At 40.6% G+C, this 25,174-nt stretch overlaps 2 protein-coding genes across 3 annotated transcripts in view; one reads left to right on the forward strand and one right to left on the reverse strand.

Moving 5' to 3' along the window:
• The window catches only part of B3GLCT (beta 3-glucosyltransferase), a 63,524-nt gene extending 62,960 nt beyond the window's left edge, over positions 1–564 (reverse strand). Inside the window, exon 1 of the mRNA XM_088051297.1 lies at positions 85–564. Within this exon, the coding sequence (XP_087907423.1) occupies positions 85–564 (480 nt within the window). The remainder of the gene's footprint in view (positions 1–84) is intronic.
• HSPH1 (heat shock protein family H (Hsp110) member 1) lies at positions 440–23,798 on the forward strand. Of its 2 annotated transcripts, XM_005516301.2 has the most exons (18): positions 440–669; positions 1,589–1,646; positions 7,255–7,395; positions 9,058–9,180; positions 10,430–10,529; positions 11,293–11,426; positions 11,908–12,152; positions 13,048–13,276; positions 14,173–14,279; positions 15,509–15,642; positions 17,652–17,857; positions 18,650–18,781; positions 19,519–19,656; positions 20,073–20,198; positions 20,738–20,845; positions 20,953–21,072; positions 22,269–22,430; positions 22,939–23,798. In XM_005516301.2, exons 1-18 carry the CDS (start codon positions 563–565, stop codon positions 23,137–23,139), a joined length of 2,571 nt encoding a protein of 856 aa, XP_005516358.1. In that variant the 5' UTR covers positions 440–562; the 3' UTR covers positions 23,140–23,798. The 2 variants fall into 2 exon arrangements, with proteins under 2 accessions (XP_005516358.1, XP_014106831.1); XM_014251356.2 differs by lacking the exon at positions 18,650–18,781.
• The last annotated feature ends 1,376 nt before the right edge of the window (positions 23,799–25,174 follow it).

The raw sequence follows: 25,174 nt of genomic DNA on the forward strand, positions 1-25,174 counted from the left end.
GATTGCCGAGACAAAAGCCCTCAGCAGAGAGCAAGTGATGTGTAGTATTAACATATTTAGCCCGCCAGCACAGGAGGGAAATACAACAACGTGACAATGAGCTTTAGAGAGGTTTCCCAGTGTATTAAAGTAGGGGCATTGCCAAGGAGAGCGGCGCTTCTCCGGCTCTCCCGCACATTCCAGGCTACCGGAGCCTCCGCCTTTCCCGGCCCCCGCCACCTCCTCCGCTCGGCCCCGCCCCTCCCGCCTGGCCCCGCCCCGCGCGGGGCTGGCGGCGTCCGCGGTCGCCATGGGAACGATGCGCGTCACCGCGCCCGGCGCCGCCGATTGGCGAGAATTGTTCGAGAAGGCGGCCGAGGGCGGAAGCGGAAGCCGCACGTGGAGCCGGTGAGTGGCTGCCGCAGTTTCTGGAAACTTCGCCTCATTGTCATATTTAAAGCGGCGGAGGCGCCGCTGGGTCCCCTCCCCGTCCGCCCGCCCGCGCACGCTACGGGGACCGGCGGCCTCAGCAGCACCGGGAGCGAGCCGGGCAGAGCAGGGGCCTCCCTCTGGCGCTGGGGCCATGGCTGTGGTGGGCTTTGATTTGGGCTTCCAGAGCTGCTACATCGCCGTGGCGCGGGCCGGCGGCATCGAGACCGTCGCCAACGAGTTCAGCGACCGCTGCACGCCGTGAGTGAGGGGCGCGGGGGCGGGCGGGGGCCGGTCTGCGTCCGGCGGAGCGCCCGCCGTGGAGAAGGTGCTGGAAGTTTCGCGCTGCTGGATTCCCGCTGCGTGGGGCCAGCGCGTTCCCCGGCACTCGCCGCCTCCGTACGGGCTCCCGAGGGCTGCTGGGGGGCAAGTACAGGGTGGCGGGGCCGGGCGGCAGCCCAGTGTGTGTCCCTCCGACCCACTGTGTGCCCCTCTACTCCTCTTCCCACCCCAACCCGCTATGTGCCGCTATCCCCTCACCCGCTGTGCTCCTGTTCTGCCCCCCAGGTCCCCACCCGCTCCGTGCCACCTGCCGCTCCCCACCCCCGTGTCCCGGTCCCGACCCACTGGGTGCCCCTGTGCCCCGGAGCCGGAGCGCGTCCCGCGGGCACTGCCCGGGGCACGGAGCTCTGCGCGGGTCGTGGTGCGGCGGGCTGGCAGCGCCGGGAGAATCCCGTGGGGGCAGCCCGGGTTAAGTGGGACACGGGGGGAACACGCTCCCGCTCATGCTGCGTAGGATGGGCTCTGTCAGCTGCTCCAGGGCAGCTGTCCTGTAGTCAGAGGTCAGGTATAGAAAGGCTCTGGCTCGAAGCAGGAGTTGAGTTGAGAAGTTAGAAGCAGCCATGCACAGACGGGTGGGGTGTAGTCCGGCTGTGAGCTCTGAATCGCGATCATCCCGTTTTGCCGTGTGGATAAGCCGTTGTGAAAAGTCCTGGATTCGAGCCAGGGCTTTAAGATGGATAAAAGACTTCCTGTAGTTTTTTATTGCGAACTGGCCAGAATGGCACTTTGACGGAAAGACTTGGATGTTTTATCTGCGTTAGTAGAAAATGAATCTGTGACAGTTCTCAGTCGTGTTTGTTGTCCAGGACCGAGTTAATTGGCCGGTTGTTCTTTCCAGGTCGGTGGTTTCATTTGGATCCAAAAGCAGAGCTATTGGTGTTGCGGCTAAAAACCAGGTGGGTCATTTCCTGCTGCAAACTGTTGAAGTAGCGGTGGGTATAAAGAGAGTTGGCTGGCTGCAGTTGAAACCAGACAGCTTCAGTTTCTTGTTGAGCCTTTTATTTTAGAAATGCTGCACTATGCTGCCATGCTTTCTTCAGAGAAATGTGGGATGTTTTTGCTAGAACGCTGCTGCTCCCTCTTTCATTAATGTAATGCTTTCCAGTTGAATATGTTCCTATTCTGACAAGTTAAGGTCACTGGTATGTTTTCCTAATGATTCTATACAGGATTTTCCTTGTACTCGAGTGAAAACATTTTAAATGCTGTATATAGTTTCTTAAAATTAGATGCAAGGGGAGAGGATTGGCTCAGATTCTTGAAGCTATTTAGGGTCCCTTGCTACTTTTGGATTTGCTGTGAATTAAATGCCTCTGTTTTTGAAGGTGCAAGTCCTTATTTTGGGGTTGTTTATTTTTTTTTTTTTTTTGATTGAGGTGCTCTGAAAGATTGAATGTTTTCTTTGTTAAAGTAGCATTTTTCAGTTTAGAAGGAGAACTCAATTCCAACAAGTCTCAGAATAACGAAATGTAATGGTTAAATATATCCTTAGGTATTGTATGTTGTTACATAACTGCTGCCGGGAGATCAAGCATGCAGCCTCTGCTGGCCTGTGCATCTCTCTCATGTAGTAGAAGGACTGCAGTGGGTTTCCATGGAGAGAGCACTGAAGGAGACTTGATTCCACTGTAATAACACTCCTCTTAATTTTGAGTAGCCAAGGCAATACAAATACTTTAAATGTTAACAAGCACATGCACATTCAGTTACAGGTTAACATTTGGAGTAATGAAGTAAATACACATGTTTGGTTTTTTTTCTCTTAAATTTAGTTTTAGCATTGCTGAGTTGACTGCTGATATTGTTACAAGCTGGAAACTAGTCTGATTTGTTAGTGAGCAAAAATGAGTTATTACTCAAAATGGGAAATTATCTGGATCCTGTGTACGCTTGAGCATGTTTCAGTTTTGTTAGATTGTTCCAGTAGATGCTGTGGAAAACATGAAGTAAGCTGAGAGTGAGGCAGATTCTCTCTCAGATTGCATTTACAACTGTGTATTTGCAGTGATGAACACCTGTGACTTTAGTTACCCTCAGACTAACATGTATGATGCTGCTATATTGGGTGTTTCATGCTTGGCTCTCCTAGCAGTTGAAACTAAATATTTTTGCCAGGAAAAAAGAATGTGATACTTAAAATTATAAAAGATGATATATCGTTTATTTCTCTAGCTGTAAGTGGTCCAGTTTGTCTGATGACCTGAGATGTGAATTGTGTTTCTTTTATAAATATGGAAGTTTCCTGACATGGACTACTCAGAGTTACATTTTTGGTGTCCTGGGGTGTAGTAGCTACTTAAATCCAGGAGTACAACAATTATTTTCATTTGAAAAAAAACAAACAAAAAAATCCCACAAAATAAAAAAAAAAGACATTTTGACTGGTGACCTCTACATTGTGATTTTGTGGGAGAGCTCAAATTATTCAAAGGTGCTCTCTAACATTTGAGAAACATTTGCTGCTGGAGCAAATTTTCAGAGAATTTCTGTTACCTTAGGTAAGTGTGGTAGCACTGGAGATGAGAACAGTACATCAGTTAAGACCATAATTCTCAACTTTCTTAATTGTGACTAAGCAGGAAGATATTAAAACATGCTACAGACCTAATGGCATACAATTACTCTAAAAATATCTGAAGATTGTTCTCTTAGAAAAGGCTTTGAGGTTAATTCTAAATTAGGCTATAAAAGCTGCCAGAGTGTTTGCGCTTCTCTGCCCACTACATGGTAATAATTCCTGCTGCTACGTTCTTCAGCCATACAGCTGTGAAATACATAGCATTCAAGTACTCTGAAGTTGTGACTATACAAATAAATGAAACCATGCTGGGAAACAATCTTGGACACATGAACCTAACTACTCAATCACATCAAAGTACTGGAATAGTTCCTGGCGTGATTTTTGGCCTGTGCTAACTTGTGCTAGTACCATTACTTGCTGAGCACTGTTTGGTGACTAGAATAAACCAAGGATGACTCTCAGCAGGGAGTCCAAGTGTGACATCTTTCTACACACACAGCTGTCTGAAAGTTACCGTTTGTTAGTGGGAATATGGCCTCCTTTTTTGTCAGGGAGCTTTTCTGTAGGAGAGCTGTCCTAGTTGAGTAGTTTTCTAATACAAGATGTAGCTCAAATTCTGCCATTTCATGGTGGAAAATTTTACATGCAACAAAGAATTGATGCTTTTCTTTGATGCTAGTGAATGCTAGAAATACTTCTTGGTATGCTCAGCATTTGAGTTACCATGCTGTCTCTTGGTGCCTGCCTAAATCTCTATCCTGTAGATAATAACACACTTTTATTTCTCTCAAGTAAAATAGTATTAGTTCTACTCAGAGATACTTACATTATCTCTTACGCTGCTCTAGTTGTCTGTTTTCTGTTGTGCTTTGCATTCCTGATAACGAATGTTTCTCTATGTCACTTCCTTATACTGGGGAGCATGCATTGTAGTTTAGTATATACTTCAAGCTGATGTTAGCAAAAAAAGTTCCAAGCTATCTGTGCAGTGTATTCTTCTTTGGTCTAGTGCAAGAATTTGAGTTGCTGCTAGATGAATGTGAACAAGGAAATGATGTGATTTCAGAGTAGCTCAGGGAGGAAAAAAGTAAGTATTGAAATGTATGTGGACGCTCAAACTTTACATTTAGTAACCTGGAAAGCCCTTGTTTGCTCTGGTTTGGAGGGCCAGCTTACAAACAGAAACCAGCTTCATATGTAGTTGCAGTCTTTAAACATTTGAATTATGTCTAAGTTCTGTCACCCAGTTGCAAGGTGAGTGGCTCAGGTTGCCAGCACAATCAGCAGCAGAGTGCCCCAGTGCAGTGCACAGGGGAGTTTCCCGAGCTGGGGGAATGTCACGGGGAGACAAGAGCTGCCAGAAGCCTGCAGCTCGAGTGGCAGTGGCTGATGAGACCTGGGTGGGGCCAGGAGCAACAGCAGCAGTTTCCCCCAAATATAACATAAGCCCTTAGGGTGCGCTGGTGACCAGGGTGTGGCACAGCAATGTGCAGGGGGGATGCCGAGGCAGTGCCAGCCCAACCAGGGAGCAGTGCTATCCCCTGGCAGAAAGCCACGGCCTCGCTCAGCTCCACACCCAGCACGGCTGGCACAGCTGCCCCGACAGCTTTGGCAGGAGCACGCTGCCACCCAGGTGCTACCTGCAGGGTGAGCCCTGCTCTCAGTGCCACTTCTGGGTGGCACCTGTGAGCACAGCTCTGGGAGGGTGCCCAGGTATTCTTCCATGTAGTGACAGAACTCTGGCAGGATGTGAGTAGGCTGAGGACTATCAGGGGAGTGTGAGAGATTATATAGTGGAATTGCACTCTGCCTTCAGGACATGCCTGTGAGGCAGACAGGACACACAGAGGATTCCTTTCTCTCCTCTCCACCTGCTGGAAAACAGTGACTTGAAGGGATAGGGAGCTATCTGTCACCAAGGTTAAATAGTCTATATCAAAACTGCTTCCCTGAAGAGGAAAAGACAGGTCATTGCCATAGGAAACTCCTTTTGGAAGGGAGCAGAAGGCCCAGTATGCTGGCTGGAACTACTTCTTAGGGAAGTCTGCTGTCTCTCTGGGGTATAAGTTCCTACCCTGGTAGGGCCATCAGATCCATTATTGGTTTCTCAGAGTGAGGCAGTGAGGAGGTTGCACCAGGAAGTCCATGGGCAGTCAGGAGAGAGAAATTGTGTTCTGTATCCTTCCAATTGCAGGAAGTGAAGGAGGAAACGGGAAGAGCCAGCAGACCAATATCTGACCCTGATGCCACTGGCAGAATTTGGGGGCTTTGATCATGGGTCAGTTTACCTGACGGCAAGGACTGCTAGCAACAGGCAGGGTACACCTGTCTCAGAGGGGGAAAAGGATCTTTGCACAGGAACTAGCAGGGATCATTGAGAGCTTTAAACTGGATTTGGAGGAGGAAAAACATACAAGCAAGTTTGCTAGAGATGAGCCTGGAGGGGTACCACAGCAGTGTTGGAGAGGGTGTTCTAGTGAGGTCCTTCACTCGGCTGCCCTGGTGGAGATGAATGGTCACATAGGCATTGGGGCTTCTCCTCTGCAAAAAAGTGGCAGGATCAATAGCCCAGCTGACGTGCATGTACATCAATGCCTGCAGCACAGGCAATGAAGGGGAGGAGCTGGGCACCATTGTGCAGCAGTAAAACTCTGATGCAGTTGCCATTGTAGAGATGTGGGGGGATGACTGGCACAACTGGGGTCCTACTCCTAACTGGTTAAAACCTGGCTGGGTAGCCAGACCCAGAGCATGATGGTGAATGGAATTAAATCCCACTGGCAGCTTATCACCAGTGGTGTTCCCCAAGGCTCAGTATTGGGGGCCAGCCCTATTTGATATTTCAATCAATGATCTGGAAGAGGGGATCAGGTACACCCTCAGTCAGTTTGGAGGTTAGGCCAGCTTGGACAGGAGTGTTGATCTGCTGGAGGGCAGGATGGCTCTACAGAAGGATCTGGACAGGCTGGATTGAAGGGTTGATGCCAATTGTGTGAGGTTCAATGAGTCCTGCCTTTGAGTCACAACAACCTCATGTAACACTACAGGCTGAGGGCAGAGTGGCTGGGAATCTGCCTGGTGGAAAAGCACTTGGGGGTGCCATTCAACAGTGGCTGAACATGATCTGGAGTGTCCCTAGGTGGCCAAAAGGCCAATCCTGGCCTTTATCAGCAATAGTGTGGCCAGCAGGAGCAGGGCAGGAATTGTCCCCCATTACTTGGCACTGGTGAGGTTGCACCTCAAGTCCTGTTTGGTTTTGTGCCACTCACTACAAGAAAGACACCGAGATGCTGGAGTGTGTCCAGAGAACGGCGAAGGAGCTGGGAAAGGGTCTGGAGCACAAGTCTGATGAGGAGCAGCTGAGGGAGCTGGGGGTGTTTAGACTGGAGAAGAGTGTCAGGTGTGCCCTCATCACTATGTACAATAACCCAAAAGGAGCACAAGTTGCACCAGGGGAAGTTTAGATTGGCTATTAGGAACAATTTTTTTTCACCAGAATGTTTGTAAAGGTTTGTACAGGGCGTCCTGGGGAAGCGGTGGAGTCACTGTCCTTGGAGATATTTAAAAAGTGTGTGGATGTGGCTTTTGGGGACATTGGTGGACTTGGCTGTGTTAGGTAAATAACTGGTAAATAACTTGATCTGAAAGGCCTTTTCCAACTTAAATGATTCAATGATTGTAAATTAGTTGACTAAAAAATAAGTGGGCTCTGTTGATCATGTTATTGTTCACCCAGTTGTGATGAGGTTTCAGAGATAGTTTCATAATCCTTAATAAGTAACAGTCTGGAAGTCTGTGTCTAACTTATTAATGAGCTGATAAAAAGTACCAGACAGTAATTACCGGTGTTAAATAAAACAGCTGTGACAAGGGAGAGAACGGTTGTCTAAAAACCTGACCTGTGCTTGGTGGCATACAGAACACCACTGAACATTTCAGGCTGATTAAGAGTGGATTTCTAACTATCCTGTATTTCTTTACAGCAAATTACTCATGCCCACAACACTGTATCCAACTTCAAGAGATTCCATGGCCGTGCATTTAATGATCCTTTTGTTCAGAAGGAAAAAGAAAAGCTGAGCTATGATCTGGTTCCCATGAAGAATGGTGGAGTAGGAGTAAAGGTAAATCTGCAGTGTATCTTTCTGGGTTGTATAGCTAAATCTGAAGTCTTACGTTTCAGCACCTAGTCATGAAAATATGAGTTTCTTATAATTACCCTAAAGGTAGGTTGTTTTAATCTTTCTGTTAAGGAAGATCTCTTCTATGAATAGAAAGCTTCATCTTTAAATAGTGGATGTTAACCTTCAAATTAAGGTTCATTTACAAATAATTGCTGAAATGCAAGTTTCCCTGTTGGCAAATTGCACATCTAGCTCAAACACACTGGCAGAAAAATTGCTAAGATAATTACAAGGTCATATGGTTTTACTTCAAAGTATGACTTCCTGTCACTTTTGTGTGGAATGCATTGCAGCAGTCTTACTAGGTGGTTTACAAATGCTTTAGAAAGTAGTTGGAACTCTTTAGAATAATTGCCATGAATGAGTGGCAAGTGTGTCTGTAGTGGACTACCTGGAGTCAGTTACTTGCAAAAAGGTCTTCAAACACAGCTCCTACCACACTGCAGGTGTGGTTCTTCCTTGCATTTCAAGGACTTCACTGATGCAATGTCAGCTTTTCCTAGAATAGGTGCAGTTAATAACATTGTGTCCATTTACAGAAATATGTACAATTACTGATAATGAAGCCTTACTGGCATAACAGACAGTGTTGCCCTTAGGTTGAACTGGTCCCTCAAAACTTCAGTGTAGATCCGTCCTGTACAATGAATAGATCACAGAATTACATACATTATGAGGAATCCTGGAAAAGTAGCTAAGCTTTACAAAAGAGATGCTTTTTCTTTTGCTATTTGTGACTTCTGAGGTTAACAGAAAAATTCAGACAGAAATTACTGGTTTCCTTTAATCAGTGTGTGTAGGAGTCTTGTACTATATGAGAGTCTAGTGTTGGGAGAACACTACTACTTGGTATTTCTCCTATTTTTCTTAGGTTGCTTGGAGAAGAAGTTAGTATTTATTTCTATTTAACTGTGGTTAAAAAGTTTTAATAATTGATTCAATAACACTCAGTAAGACTGGGAGGTTCGGGGAACAATTTTTATGTTAAAACTGAAATGCCCGATTTTTCCCCAAATCGTACTGGCTGAATAAAAGAAGTGCTACTTTCAGTTATCAGTTGTAACATGTTACTTTGCTTTATCATGGTCATGTATTCTATTGCATGATAAAAGTGGTGATTCAAGAATAACTTTTGCTAAGAGAACAATGAGTAAACTTTTTGCTGAGCCTTAAGTTTTTAGTTGTTTTATTGGTGAACTGCTGTTGTACAGTTCTTCCTTTCCTTTCCTCAGGTGTTTGAGCAGAAAGATAATGCCAAGGGAAAGCAGGCAGCAAATAGTTCTGCACATTTTTTATATTTGGCATCAGTTTGAAATGGCAATTTTGCTTAATGGTGTGCCACGTTTTAAACTTGTGTCACTTCTGGCCATTTCCTTCATCTATGGGGTTGATACACTTCTTGATGTTTTAAGACAGTGAGAATGGAATTATTGCTTCTATAAACTCAAGTGGGAAATTAAATTGTAAACTGAAGTTCTGCAATGGAATAATGAAGCATGTCATTATTTGTAGAGTATTAGCCAGCAGTGTATCAAAAAACATTAAATGTATGTAATTTTCCTCCAGCTAAACTAATGGAGTTATTTTACCTATTCTATCCAGGTCATGTACATGGATGAGGAGCACATCTTCAGTGTGGAACAGATTTCAGCTATGCTATTGACTAAATTAAAGGAGACTGCAGAGAGTAACCTGAAAAAGCCAGTAACAGACTGTGTTATTTCTGTAAGTAATTGTAGTGCACAGGAACATTGTCTTTTAACTTCAGCTATCGAGGGCATTTTGTTTCTATTCAGGCAGAGTGAAAAAGAGCTCTTCTAAGCACTTACAAAGGGATTAATCCTAACTAGCTTTAGCGCTTTTGACTTAAAGAAATCCCAGGGCTGCTGCCATATTCCAGACACTGACTGTCTTCATGAACTCATTCGTTCTCTTGGAAATGTCTGAACCTTTGGACCCAAAATGTTTCTGTATCCAGGTATATACCCTTCTGGAGCAGCTTGTTTTCATGACTAAGCATATTAATTACTCATGAAAGTAAATACATATGTTTGTGTTTTTTCTGGAGTTTAAAACAATTTGATAACGACTCTGATAAACAATTTCCTTCGTTGATCAAAATTTGCCCTCTGGCAGCTGAAAATTTTAGTTTCTGTCCTGTTTTATCTTCAGCAAATTTTGTTTTGTTTTTTTCAATATTAAGACGGCACAGAAAATAACCTCAGATCAAGAACAGTCATTCCATTGCAAAGCCCCGAGTATAAAATAACACCTGCCTCTCTGTTCTCAATGACTCTGAACAAGTCTGTCTCATGTTGCATCTAGGAATATTTAGCTCTGTTATTATTAGAAATGTTGATTCTCCAGTTGAAACCTGGAAAGGTAGTTCTTCATTTGTCCCTGGTGGAGGGGGGGACATCAGAAGGCACTATCCAATGCCGGTGCTAGAGATCTGTAGAAGATTTTCAACAACATATTCCTTCAGAATTTCTTAGCACTTCTTGCCCAAAGTAAAACTATTTTTCTGCCAAAATAGATTCTCTTTATTTGTTATCCCTTATTTCTTTGCATCTCTGACATCTGTAGTATTGCTGTATGTTTTTAGTTCACTCTTTCCTGTTTTGGACAGGAGTATACCTGCTAGTTCTGATGAAAGTATTTCATGTCACTGTCTTCATAATATCCAGTTTCATATTTTGGGCCAGCATAATGTTATTAGCATTTGTATACAAATAACTCACTTGTTTCTTGCTAGTGTGTACTCATGTAAGCTAGCTAATGCTGGTTTAATTCCATCTCTGAATAGAATATTTAACATGTCAATTAAGTATGGTAGCTGCATTTTAGAGGCTTACAGTATGTGTCTTCCTCAAAGAGGAGGAAAAGATAAGATTTTTTAATGAATACTTTTAAATAAATAGTGTAATGTCTCATTTTCTGGAAATAACTGTGTATTCTCGCCTACTTTCTTCAGGTTCCATCATTTTTCACAGATGCTGAAAGAAGGTCCCTTCTAGATGCAGCTCAGATTGTTGGTCTAAATTGTCTTAGATTAATGAATGACATGACAGCAGGTAAGTAGGATTAAATAACAGTTCCTTCAAGTGGCAGATGGGATAGAGGGTGCATTTAATTACTGTAAGAAAAATGACTGACTTGAAAAGGCAAATATTAGACATAAATATTTGAAAAACTTGCTGTTCTTTCCTTCGTTTAAGGCCTTCTGTGTGAAGGGGTAGATGAGATCAAGCTCCATTGATCTCCCTGAGCACTTATTTAGGAGTCACTGTGTGTGCCTGGTATACTTGTTCATTTAGTGTACTGCCCAGATGCACAGTTGCAGGATTTAGACACTTTTAAAGGAAGTTCCTCGATTAAACATCAACATCTCATAACTTCCAAAGCTTTTTTTTCAATATAGTCTGGGTTTTAAACAGACACATGGCACTGCTGACCATTTATACAATTCTCAGACAAAACTTCCCAGCTTGGGAGATACTCACTATAAATGCAAAACTGTGTTTGGGCTTTATTGTTAAGATGTTCTATGTTTTTGATTACTTTGTAAGTAAAAAAAAAAAAAACCAAAACAAAACCCAAAACACCCAAACAAATGCTTAGGGACCATTTACATGAGTAAGGCAGTATGTTATACTTTTCAGGTCCTACATCTTAGATCAATGGAATAAAGCTTCCATGAAGATAGCGTATCTTGCACAGGTGTATGTCTGGATTTGTCTTGATGCTTTTGATTGTACAGCATAATATTCACAGGGGTGTGATGGTATGCCACTGGAAACTAGGGATTGTGTGGATAATATCTGACACTTTTTGCAGTGGCTCTGAATTACGGAATTTATAAACAAGACCTTCCAGCTCCTGAAGAGAAGCCACGGATAGTTGTGTTTGTTGATATGGGACATTCTGCATTTCAAGTATCAGCCTGTGCATTCAACAAGAGTAAACTGAAGGTAGTAAGATTAAATGGAGATAAAAGGGTTTATAAACAATTAGAATCAAATAGCCTGCCAATATTCCTTTTTTTTTTTTTAAATTCTGAAATAATTTAATGCATGGAAAGTGGCAGCTAGTCAAAAGGTGAAGGTTTTCATCAGTGTCCTTCATTTCGTTAGAATTGCTTCAAACGGGTTGTGAATTTCTTGCAATATACAAATATAAGATATATAATACAAGTGCTATAATTTATTTAGTTTTATCTAAATGTGTGTGTAAGGATTAAAATTTTGAATACTTAAGATTGTCACTTTGTTACTTTTTTTTTTACATTTCCTCTGTGAAAGATCAATTTTTGGCTGATGTGGTTGTGCATTGGAAGATAGGCTGACCTGTCCCCAACATTTTTTTTGAAGCAAGGACTTGCTGATACTGGAAGACTGCTATTCTGTTTGATTTTATTAGTGTAAAACTAAATAATTGTGTTTTTCAAACCAGGTACTTGGCACAGCATTTGACCCTTTCCTTGGTGGGAGAAACTTTGATGGAAAGCTGGTAGATTACTTTTGTGCAGAAATAAAATCAAAGTATAAACTAGATCCAAAAACCAAAGTTCGGGCTCTTCTTCGTCTGTATCAGGAATGTGAGAAACTGAAGAAACTCATGAGTTCAAATAGCACAGACATTCCCCTAAATATTGAGTGTTTCATGAATGATACTGATGTATCTGGAAAAATGAACAGGTGAGTTCTGTACAAGACAGTCATTTGCTTTGGTGGCCAATTTTTTTAAACAAGTGTTTCTTTCCACATTTGAAAGAAACTTAACATACTAAAATTAAGTCTAAGTGCCAAATAGCTGTGGCATTTTTGTAAAGCCAGAAGAGCTAAGGCTGGGAAATGTGATATTCAGCTATTTGAGTAATGTTTCAGTGCAATAAAGCATGCATGAGAAGATTGGGTTCTTTTTGTAGAATACATTCTTAAAACCATGGATTGATGCATGCAAACCAGAGAGTTGGCTGCATATTTAGACCTTCTGCATTGCGTATTTTAGGTAACCTGAATCCCATACTGCTGTTAAGTCAGCAACAATTTAAGCTTTGTTTCTTCTCTTCTCAGTGTACTGGGTATATTGGTAGAGAAAAGGAGGGCAGAAACATTGCTTATGGGTGATGACTTGATTATGGTCCAAGTGCAGATGAAGTGTGTCTCTCTGTCTCTTGCACATGGTCATAGGCATGGCTTCATTTATTAGTTTATTAGTTCTGTAGCTACTGCTAAGAGTGGTGGGTTCTTTTTCTTTCAGTATTTAGGCAACAGTTTTTCATTTTAAAGGAAGTGTCAGTGTTTTTTTGATTTCTTATCTGTAACCTCTGCTCTGAGGCAAATATATAGCAGCTGCCCAAACAAAACCTTTATCTTATTTAACTACATTGGTAGTGGCTTAGGAAAATTTGTAAGCAGCTGCTTATTTACTGCCTTGTCTATGGTTGCCACTTTGGCCTACTCACAGGAGTTTAGCTTTAAGTCTCTTTGCAGTGTAGTTAACTAACCTAGTCAGCATCAGTTTGGAAACAAATACCAGGCAAGGTTCCTGTGGGGCATTCTTTAGTTAATTCTGTTTTTTTTTCCTTAGGTCACAATTTGAAGAATTGTGTGCTGATCTGCTGCAAAGGATAGAGATGCCTCTGCTTTCATTAATGGAACAAACACAACTGAAAGTGGAAGACGTAAATGCTGTAGAGATTGTGGGAGGAGCAACCCGTATTCCTGCTGTCAAAGAGAGGATTGCTAAATTCTTTGGCAAGGATGTCAGTACAACACTGAATGCAGATGAAGCCATAGCTAGGGGCTGTGCTCTGCAGGTATAGTACTGGCAATACTTGATGAAATTAAAAGATGTATTTCTCAGTAGCATTTCTGTAAAGATCTAGTCAGGCAGTTATGAAAAATTGTAGAAGTAATCTATTTGAAGTTCTCAAGGAAATATACCTGTTTGCTAGGTTTTTTCATGGGACTGCTATTTAAATAGTCCAGAGTACTCCTCTCTGGTGCAGTACTCTATTGAAGTACCTTATTGCAGGGTGTATTCTGTAAGCAACCCACTCTCTTCTTCAGAAGAACACAATCTAGAGATCTTAAATGCAAAAAAATTTAAGTTGTTGTCAAGCTGAAAGATACTTTTATTCAACAAGGTATGAGGAGTATGTATGGAGAGCCCCAGCTACTGCAAGTTTGACTTTCCTGGTATCCAACTTGCCATCAATGTGAAACAGGCTTTATTCTGTCTCCCTCCCATTTTTACTGTTTCCAACTATATCTTACAAACAAGCCACTCACTCTGTGTTCTTCCTTTTCCCCTTTAACTTGTCTTATTTCACCCTCTTCTCTTTGACAGTTGCTTTACTCCATCTTACTAACAGCTTCCCATTGCCAGCATTCAGTTGTGTTCCAGGAAAGAAGCAGGACCCTTTAGATAATCACTTCTTTTAGGGCTAAGCAGTGCAGCATTTCCATTTTTTACAGTCTTGCTATTTTCTTAAAGTGTTAGCTTTATACTCACAAGCTACAAAAGGCCTGCTAACACAACACATAAACACTTGTGTGTGAGATTTCTCATACTGCATTGAAATTGGGTATTGAAATAGTTCTGCCTAATAAAATCAATACCACTCTCACTTTTTTTGCTGTCTTGGCTAGTGGAGTAGAAGAGTAAACCAGCTTTAATGCAAGTGTTTTTGTTGTTTTTTTGTTTTTTTAGTGTGCCATTCTTTCTCCAGCGTTTAAAGTGAGAGAATTTTCTGTGACAGATGCTACACCTTTTCCAATATCTCTGCTGTGGAATACAGAAGCAGAGGACACTGAAGGGTATGTAGCTCAGACTACCATTCTATGAAGCTTTTGACCTTCATAATTCAGGGGTAATGTTCTTGCTTGCATTTAAATTAGAATCTTGGCATTCTCATATAGAAGACTCACAGGCCATGTTCCAGAGGTGGTTGAGAGGGTAGATTGTAAAGACATAGGTTGAAATTTTAACTGTAATTCCTCATTGGTAAAAATATAAGGATTAAAAAAAAGTGAGAGAAAGAGCTGCCAACTATTTTCTTGTCTTGCACTACTTTTATTTGGTTGTCAGGATTAGGAATATAAAACTAACAAGATTGGTGCCTGGGTTCTGATTCCACTTTGCCTTCTGGCTTTTTTTTTTTTACTCAAGGTGCTCCCTAAACCTGTTTGAGATTCTTGATTTATTAGTAATGTTATATACTATGGAAATATTGTGAGCTTATATGGATGCTATTTATCTGACTGAAGCAAGAATTTAACACGTAGCAAAAATTTAACATTTGTAAGAGTAAGTCTCTTACGACTGACATCTGTTACTAACTGTGCTGTGCCTGTGGGAAATGCAATTGCTTTCTAAGATGTAAAGAGCTCCAAGTTCAACTTGTGGAAAAATCATAATTCTAGAGGGATCTGTTCATACCTTTTTTGTTCTTTGTAGTTCAGCCTTTATTTCCTGTCTGTTTTCTGTGGAGGTGCAGGGCCTAATTGTTCTGTCACTTGTGAGAGCAGCCTGTGGGTTCATGTTCTAGGTTAAAGCTCTCACTTTCTCTCATCTAGGTTTTTAGAGGAGATCTTCCACAGTTAGGAGACAAAACTTAGTTGGAAATTAGAATCAGATTGGCATAATGGCGGACATGCTGTAGAACACGAAGTAAAGCTGGTTGTTTTTCTGTCATGTTGAGGAATGAATAATAATCCAGTGTCAGGCTTCTCAACTGAGCCATGGAACGTAAATGAGCAAGGAATTAACAGGGCTATAATTATCCCTTTGACACTAAGGAAGGGTGCAAATTATGATTCAAAATATACTATTCCAAGCTCAAATAGTGGAATATGGCAAGTTCTCATTACAGTAGAGAACAGTAAATCCTTTTCCCATGCAGTACAGTAGTGAAATATCTTTATTGGAATTGTTCAGAAGGGCAAATGTGTCAAAACATGATGTTCCTCTAAAGAGTTCTGACCCTATATCAAAACCTTTCAGCTCAAATACACTGCTAAAAGTGATATTTTTCCCTTAATTACAGAGTTCATGAGGTCTTCAGCAGAAATCATGCAGCACCCTTCTCTAAGGTACTTACATTCTATAGGAAAGGTCCATTTGAGCTAGAAGCTTTTTATTCTGATCCTAATGGAGTCCCATATCCTGAATCAAGAATTGGTAAGTAATTGTCCTGGAAATGGTGTTGTCTCCAATAGAATGATTTGACATCAAACAATAATTGTTTTGCAGTATGGTTATGATGTTTAGATTCAGGTTTTTGTCTCTGAAGGACTCAGAATTTTCCCATTCCTGAGGCTACTGGATTGGTATTTTTTTATTTTTCTTGCTTATAATGTTACTTTGGCTAAACAAAGAAATGAGGGGAAATAAATGAATGCCTACAACTAAAATGTGGTTATCACTACAAAAGATAACTTTGTAACTTCTTAAATCTTCTTTTCTGCTTATCACTGAAGCAAGCTAGGAACAATTGAAAAATATGTCCTGTATATTAAAAAAAAGCATGTCTTGAATAACTGCTTGTTGTTTTTACCTATACCTCCTGGAACTGACATAATGTTGAATAGCTTTTAATCAAAGCAGTCTGAAACAGTGGCAGCTACAAGACTGCAGTATTGATTTGTCTGTGTAACATTTCTAAGCAGCTCTTTCATACTTTCTGACAAATTGCAGCACTTGACAGTGTTGATGCTTATAAAGAGCTTACAACATGGCTAGTTAGAAGAAGATTGTGATGGTAAAGACATGCCAATTAAGTAATTGTTCTTGAGTTCTAAACATGCAATTAAATGTTGCATGTTTGCATACCATATATTTTGAAAAACCAGCACAATGGAGAGGGACTTATTACAAGCACAAGTAGTGACAGTACAAGGGGGGATAGCTTTAAAAACTGCAAGAGAGCAGGTTTAGATCAGACATTAGGAGCAAATTTTTTGCTGTGAGGGTGGTGAGGCACTGGAATAGGTTTCCCTAACAAGTTGTGAATGCCCCATCCTTGGAGGTATTCAAGGCCATGTTGGATGAGGCCCTGAACAACCTGGTTTAATGAGAGACAGGAGGTTTCAAACTCGATCTTTAAGGTTGCTTCCAACCCAGGCCATTCTATGATTCTCTGATGGTATTCTGTAGTTACAGAAACATCAGACTTCCTTTTGTGGTTAACTCTTACCATGAAGACTGATGATGGGTTTGTCTGTTCAATTTAAAGTGGCTTTTACGAATGAGAAGCTATGTAACTGCTGTTCTGGTAAGAACAGAACTGAAGATCAGATTTGTTTCAACTCAGTTGCCAATTAATTCTTTGATCAGAACAGTTATTAGTATGACTAATGGGTGAAGTAGTAGTTCTAATGAGACTGGCAAAAGGGAGAACAGGTCATACAACTCCAGTATTATTGGTTGTAAAAAACAGAGGATTACATTCTACAGGCAGGTAAAAGCTTGTGTGCTTTTGATCTAGATCTGTGGCTGAAGGAATGGTGTGTGCAAATGTGTATATTTGGTCTTGGGGAACTTGTACTTTGCAGCTAAGTGAGCAATCTGGTCTCCAGGTCACTCTTTTGATGACGGAAATAAGGGAAAATGTCTGCTGTTAATATCAAGGACATTGGATTCTTCATTTACTGTTGAACTAATTGTCTGTCTATAAGTTTCCCAACATTTGTTTAAAATATTACAGTAGTTACAGAACAATTAGGTTCTGCCCTGGAATAAAAGGTAATGACAGACTTGCATGGATGTTAGAAGCTGTAAGGAAAGCCTCTAGAAATATTGTTTCTGTGTTGGGCAGTAACTTACGTTAGAACGGCACCATTTAATATTGGCATTAGACTAAGCCCTTCAGTAGGTTCTTCCAGCTTACTTTCCAGCTTACTAGTAACACAGATAGCACCAGTTTTGTATTTACTCTGTATTAGTGGTGTCAGGAGAACCTACTGTTTTATTTATAAGGTGAAGTTGCCTGAAAAGCAGTGTACTTTGGTTTTGCTGGGTTTTTTTTTTCCTGGTAGCACTGATTTAATTTGAGGGACTGTGAGGTTAGCACAGAGGTGTCATCAAATATTTAGAAAACAGATTGTCTTTGAAAAAGGGAGATGTCTTTCTGGCTCTGTAATATTGCCTACTTAATTCCACTGTCTGAGTTTTGATTCTTTTGGTTTTAGGTAGGTATGTTATCCAGAACGTGGCAGCCCAGAAAGATGGAGAGAAGTCTAAAGTCAAAGTGAAAGTCCGTGTCAATACTCATGGCATTTTCAGTGTGTCCACTGCATCTATGGTAGAACCAGTTAAAAGTGAAGAGTGTGAAGATGTCAGTGTTGAGACTGAAGTGGAAGCTCAGGACCAGAGGCCTATTGAAAACTTCAGTGATGTAAGTTGACCTTTCTTGTGTGTGAATGTCCTTCCTGATTGATGAGTGTTCTGCTGTTCCATACTCTGGAAGAAAAATACCTTCCTCTAAGGAAGCAAAAGAAGATTAATGTTAAGATGTGTGTAGCTGTCAGGAAATGCCTTTACAAGAACAGGAGACATTTGTGGTATCTTGGAAGTGTGGATTTCAAAATCAGTTATTGTGTGAAGTGCCAAACAGCAGCAGGTCGGTGTTTGAGGGTGGGGTTGCTTACAGCTGCCGTAGTTATCCAACTGTTCCAAGCAGGAAAACTAGATTTGGATTGTTAATCATCCATATACTTTGTGTTGAAAGGATTTGTATGTAATCCTTTGTATCAGTAAAGTTTTTTGAAACTTTTTGTGAAAGGGAAAGCTGAGTTGTTTTTGACAGCACTGAAGGAGAGGGGAACACTGGGGAATAGTGCACATTGTTATAGTCCACTTCATGTTTTAATAGTTTTCTGAGGGGGAAAAACTTAAACATTATGACTCAATAAATTAAAAGCCCCTTTTTGTAAGACAAAGTGGTAGCATGTGCACACACGCACACAAGTATTGTGCAGTAAGCCTGGCACTGGTAACATTTTCATGAAGTCCTTCTGAACTTGCACCTAGTCTGTATCTCCATAGCTGAAGCGTGTGTTTTTCTGCGTGTGCACAAAATGATTTGTAGGGCACTTTGTACCGTATGTGCGTCAGAAGTGAAGTGCCCTATACTTAAATGCAAGTGCACATGCCTTCTACATCCTTTGTGCCTGGGCTTTCATTTCAGAAAAATATCCAGCAAGAGAACAGTGAGGCTGGAACACAGTCCCAGGTACAAACTGATGGTCAGCAAACGTCACAGTCTCCCCCTTCATCAGAACCTCCCTCTGAAGAAAACAAAATCCCAGATGTCAAGAAAGTGAGTGACCCTTTAACTCTGTTGAAAATGTTATGCTATATGATGGCTTTTAAAATGGTAACATATTTCAGGAAAAGTAAGGAGCTTGGTGTTGGAGCCTTTTCCATTTTCACATCTTTACTGCAGTGAAAAGTAATGTCTGTATCTTGTAATGGTTTTTGTACAGAGTTTGCAAAAGGATTCCTGCAAGAAGCCTTTCTTTACCACTTCCCTGTCTTCTTGCAGTGTTGTGCAACTAGTTTATTTGGGTTGCAGACATTTCAATTTAAGCAGCAATTAGAGGCCAAGCTTATTAGGCCTGCTGAGGGAAGCTGGGATCAGGAATTAATAAACCTAAAAGGAAATATTCTGTGTGAAACATTTGTTTGCATGTTATTGCTAGTGATTTGGTTTTTTCATCTGTATGAGATGAAAAATACTTTGGATTAAAATCTTAACTACTATCAGCATCATTAGTTACAGATGGACACTTCTGGAAAATCTGCAAACACACCATGTATCTGACCAATGTCCTTGTTGTAGCTCCGTGCTTACTGTCTGGGAAACAGACTGTAAGGACACTAGGATAGGAGATGGAATCCCCAAAAAGAAAGTGCCTCATGAGTATATTTTGAAGATTTTAAAAGAACATGGAAAAGCCTTTGTGTGTTCTTCCTCTGAATGTATCTTTCATTATAGCAGTACTATATCAGAAAGAAGTCAGGAAAATTATCTTATTTTTCTTCTTTCTAACTCAGACAAATGAGAAGAAAGGTGATCAGCCCCCAGAAGCTAAAAAACCCAAGATAAAAGTGAAGAATGTGGAACTACCCATTGAAGCTAACTTGGTTTGGCAGTTAGGAAAAGATCTCCTCAATATGTATATTGAAACAGAGGTGAGTTAGTGTGGTTTAGACTGCTTTCTTGTGTGCAGTTGTTAACCATTCACCTGCTTCTCAAGGCAACCTCTGTTCTTGTACTGTCACCCTGGAGCTCAATTAACAATGAGCTAACATACTGTGTGCCTTCTAACACATAATTGACAAATATTTATCAGAAAGATTGAAGTGTTCTTTATAGCAATTAGTATCAGAGCACTGATCCATGGAATGACATCACAGATTCATTTAAACTGTTGTAATCCAGAGAAGTGCAACCCATTTCTTCAGATGAGCCCACTGCATAATAATGAGAATTTCAACAGTCAGATGAGCCAAGGCCTCTGGGAGATTTTACAGGAGCTGTGCTTCATAGAATGAATGCTGTTTGGACATTGTTATTTTTTAATTAAAATATTTTCTGTGGTATACAGGGAAAGATGATTATGCAAGATAAACTGGAGAAAGAAAGAAATGATGCAAAGAATGCCGTGGAGGAATATGTATATGAGTTCAGGGACAAGTTGTCTGGACCATATGAAAAGTTTGTTTGTGAAAAGGTAGGTTATGGTTTCAGGAACTTTTCTGAAAGTGCTGATACCAAATACCTGTTTTGTATACCTTGGTTAAGCTTTCCCAAAGCCACCCTGGATATAACTGCAAAACCAGAACTTCATTTGAATGATGGCAGTGACTAATCCAGAATTAGGTTTAGGCATATCAAATACACATCTCTGGAAACAGGCTTTGTCACAAATGGAGTAAAGTTTTGCTTCCAATTGAAGCTGGTGACTGGAAGGGGTAGCTGTATTGCTTTATGTGTAACCAAAACCGTGAATTAGAGTTGTATCCCAAGCATTGGCCTAATCAAGGACAAAAGTCTATAAATGCTGCCTTTGTTGTAGATACAGATTCTCAGTCCTGAAGCTGTCATGGTTTAAGTAACTTAATTAGGCAAAAGCTGTGGTGGAAATCAAATTTTTGTTCAGGAGGCTAAGGATTAATTTGTACATTTACCTCTGTTGTGTTACTTCAAGGCAAACATGGTTGATGGGTGTGTATTTCGATGTTTGATGTGTTGAATTATATTGGCATGCAGGATCTGCAGGGGTTCTCTGCTCTCCTAGCAGAGACAGAAGGCTGGCTGTATGAAGAGGGTGAGGATGAAGCAAAGCAGGTGTATGTAGAAAAATTGGAGGATTTAAAGGTAGGCCTGTTAATATGCCCAAAAAGCAAGATTTCCAAAACATTGTGCTGACCAGCAGTAATGAATGTTAATGAATCACATAAACACGTAGAAATTGCTTTTTCTAGAAATTAGGTACTCCAATTGAAATGCGTTATCAAGAAGCAGAGGAACGACCAAGGCTATTACAAGAATTGGGACACAGGCTCCAATACTATGCTACAATAGCTGGGGAATTCAGGAATAAAGTAAGTGGCCTTTTTTTTTTAACCACAGTGCTTCAGTGAGGCTCGTTGGCTGGAGGGGCTTCAAATGCACTTTCAGATGAGCTGTGATCTACTTTATATAGGTCACAAATTTAACACCACAAATGTTTCCCAGTACTCAAAAAATCTCACACAGTGTGTCATATCTTCAGTTGCTTGATACTTCTGGATGTTTTCAGGCTGAAGAGGGTGTTCTGATAAAGAGTTTAGACTTGTGATCTGATTCTCGACCTTTAAAAAACTGATCTGACTGTTTTTTAGAAATGTGCTCCTCTTCCAGCTCTTTCAGGGACAAGAATTATTGTATGGTGAGAAGCATTAGTGTAAAACGGTGAGAAGCATTAGTGTAAAACGTAGCTGCAGATAAAGTAAAAACCACAATTTTATTATATGTGGGTATTTGGTGCTTGGTTTTTTGTGTGCTTTTTGTTGTTGGGTTTTTTTCCCCCATTGGTATTTGTAGACTTTATTCTTGACAAGCATTCCTGTCTGAAAATTTGCTCCTTGGATTTCAACTTGAAGAATTTTAACAGGACAGCTCACTCAGACTAATTCAATCTGAGACTTAGCATCAAAAACAATTATGTCCTCACAGCTATACATTACAAAATTAAATGAAATCATTAGTAGTGTTATACATGAAATAACTAGCATCATTGTAAGTAGTATATTTAAAACTTGGTTTTATATAAGAATTCTAAATATGGATTCATTGGTTGTGTTGCTGGGCAGGTCCTTCTCCTGATAGTAGTTAATTGTGTAACTGTGGCATTGTAGGGAATGCTAAAGTTGAAAACTCTGTTCCTTCTGTACATCAGAATATCAATGTCTAAACTGCATTGGGCACAGGTAGCCCTTCCAGAATGGGAAGGAATTTTTTTTTTGTATCAGCTATGTTAAGAATGTTACATTTTATTGCATGACCTTTTTGTGAAGCCTCTATGCCCTCTGTGAACCAGATTTCTTGTTCATTTGGGTAAAGGAAGCTTTATACTGCCATCTGTATGTCCTTTGTCTCTTGCTATAATGGATCTCCCTTGTGGCTACCCTCTATTTATTTTGACCATTGGAAGATATTTACAAGTTATAAATCATCGAGAGAGACTTGTTGGCATAACTTGATTACATTGCTAACATTTGACATTATTAACTAATACAACATGTTTGTATTTGGACAGGATGAGAAGTACATCCATATTGATGAGATGGAAATGATGAAAGTAGAGAAGTGTGTTAGTGAAGTGGTAGAGTGGATGAATAATGCTGTAAGTGCACAGGCTAAGAAGAGCTTAGATCAGGATCCAGCTGTGCATTCAAGTGAAATTAAGGCAAAGCTACAGGTAAGTACCATAAGAAACTATCTTTAGAGGTTGATGCTAAAAGTAGACTGGTACCTGTGCCTTTTGTCTTCCCCAGTTTGATCTTGCTGCTATAGTGTTCTTGAAAGCTACGGAGTGTGGAAAGGAGGCAATCCAGTAGAAAGCAGAGGAGCTCCTATGCACAGTATACAACCTGTGGAGCACACTGATATTTTGTCTTTCAGTCACCTTGAAAACTCAGGTTGTTTACCAGTGTTTTCCTGAGAGACAAAGTAGTATTGAAAAAAAAAATGTAAAATCCAAAATACCTAGTTGTACTTTGCCCACAGAATGCAGAAAGTATACCAATTAACTTATTTTAGGGTACAAATAAGTACTTGTCAGTTTGGACTCAGGGAAATGAATGCAGAAGCCAATTTCAAGCAGTCTTTTGGACACAGGACTTTTCACACTGATGAAGCTGGTGGCTCCTTTAATATATATATTATATATATATATAATCTGCCCACATTTTTTCCATTTTTTTTAGGAGTTAAACAATGTCTGTGAGCCCGTTGTGACACAACCAAAACCAAAAGTTGACTCTCCTAAGGAGGAAAACCCATTAAGTGAACAGAGTGATTATAAAACTGAAGACATGGGAGAAGATGACAAAAATTCTGAAATGCCTCAGCAAAATGGTGAATGTCATCCAAGTGATCAAAACACCATTAACATGGACCTGGACTAAGCCACTGCACTTGCAGCAATTTCATCCCATGACAGAAGATGTTTTGGCTGTCATATGTGATGGGGGTGGGAATGCATTGTTTTGGAAACTATTTATATTTTTTTTTCTTAAGACTTGTCTGGGATGTGTTATGTTGTGGGAGGAAGAATAGTAATAGTGTTGGTCATGACTATCCTAAAAGGAAAATTGCCTTGGTAACTTTCAGATTCCTGTGGAATTGTGAGTTCATACTAAGCTTCTGTGCAGTATTTAACCATTTGCATCACTAAAGATGAAAAGAAGCTCTTGCTTTGAAATGTACTGCTCCTTTAAAAGGTTGTAATCGAAACACTCGTAGGCATTTGTAGATGCCAAGGTAGTTTTCTTTTGTCTGGACATCTAATTGGGTATGTCAGAAAAAGCCAGTGTCTGTCCCCTTCATAAGGACTTCGCAGAAGAAATACTTCTGTCCTGAGGTTTTTGATTGTTGCAGTCCAAAGTACTTATCAGGTAATGAGATGGTGAAATGTGTTAGTAGCATGCAGAAACGCTTACGTTTCATCTCTTGCGAAACAATACATTTTTCATGTGGGGTACATAAAATGAAGGAAATGCTAATTCTGTTAGTGTTATTGTGAAGCTTTTTAATGAGCTTTGAAATAAAGTTCATTTTACTGGTATCTCCTGACCCTCTTGAGTTGAACTGTTTTCAGTATTTCTGCTCCAAGTGTTGCCCTCCTCACAGCTTGGCAGGCCATTGCTTTGCGTTCCTGTGCAGGAGTCATGAACACACTTAAAACTCACACTTTGCACAGATCCAGTTGTACAGTGAGATAAATGTAATTCAGCCCCTTAATGAGTTATGCCTTTCTTTTCTTTGGCTCAAGGGTTGTACACACCTGAAAGAACCTGGAAACTTCACAGATGGTAGAGCATAGGACAGTGTTTGTAACTGATGCCTATATAATTTGGATTACAAGGTGCTCATGTGGCTTGAGTTACAAGATAGTATAACCCGGTATATCTATATAACCTGATAACAATATAAGCTGAATCATAGCTTTTTGTACCTATATAACCTGAATAATAATTTTTATACCTATATAACCTGATATTAATAGCTTTCTATACCATGTAATGGCTAGTGTATGGTTAACTAGTTGCTTAATGCTGAATAGAAAAAAAAGAAGAAAAAAAACTCTCCAGATAGATAGCTTTAGAGGTAGATAAGTGTAGTACTAATGAGAAATTGGCAAATGTAAAGCCAATTAGCAGCAAAACAGAATTTAGGCCGGTTAAGACCAGACAGACCAAGGAACACTGTAACTGTGCATACTCCAAAGACAAAGTTGAAAAGTTCAGCTGTGAAGAAGACTTGGAAGACTTCATCAAAGACCCCTGAATTGGGGAGGCACAAATGCAGTGCGAAAGAACTATCTAATAACCATGAGATCACACTACGTCAATTAGTTCTGGCACTTAATGTGATGATGTTGCAGTGACACGGTGATACTAAGCAGTACTTAGTGTATAGATATAACACAGCACTTCACAAAGTGAAGTGGGTGAGTCAGGTGGAGACATCCCCCTCACCACCAGCTCTGCAAGAAACAATACCAGCTCTATAAACACCAGTCTGTGGGGATTTATTTCCAGCCTAGCTTTCAGGCATTAGAGCACAGAACCCTATAACTTAGAAATTGTAATCCATGGTTCAGAGTCAGATGTTAAAACTTGGTTGCGTAGTTAGGTCAGGCTCTGCATTTTTATTACAGACCAAGCTGAAATAATGATATTTTCAGCCCATTCAAGTCGCTCTGGTTAGACCTTGGTAAAGGTTTTAAAAACTAAGAATTCCTATCAAGTAAATCTCTGTAGTCTATTGGAGAAGATTTTTTTGCATGCTTGGTGCATGGGAGGATGCTCTGTGTTAAATATAAAATTACTGGGGAATATTAGGCACCTGAGATGCTGTGGGAAGAATTTTTCTTGGAAGCATAATCTGAAGGGTGTTAACTCTGCTGATGCATGGAAGCACAGATCCTATATATAAATA

This window comes from Pseudopodoces humilis, chromosome 2, assembly GCF_049639895.1.
Source record: "Pseudopodoces humilis isolate 2021_Gansu_Grassland_sample_001 chromosome 2, ASM4963989v1, whole genome shotgun sequence".
Taxonomy (NCBI): Eukaryota; Metazoa; Chordata; class Aves; order Passeriformes; family Paridae; genus Pseudopodoces; species Pseudopodoces humilis.

What these genes read in the sequence shown, in the direction of transcription:
- HSPH1 (XM_005516301.2), top strand. Translation starts at nt 563, where the DNA reads ATGGCTGTGGTGGGCTTTGATTTGGGCTTCCAGAGCTGCTACATCGCC. An exon ending in ATATCCTGAATCAAGAATTG is followed by an intron (nt 15,643 to 17,651) that starts GTAAGTAATTGT and finishes TTTTGGTTTTAG; the next exon opens with GTAGGTATGTTATCCAGAAC. An exon ending in AAATTAAGGCAAAGCTACAG is followed by an intron (nt 22,431 to 22,938) that starts GTAAGTACCATA and finishes CATTTTTTTTAG; the next exon opens with GAGTTAAACAATGTCTGTGA.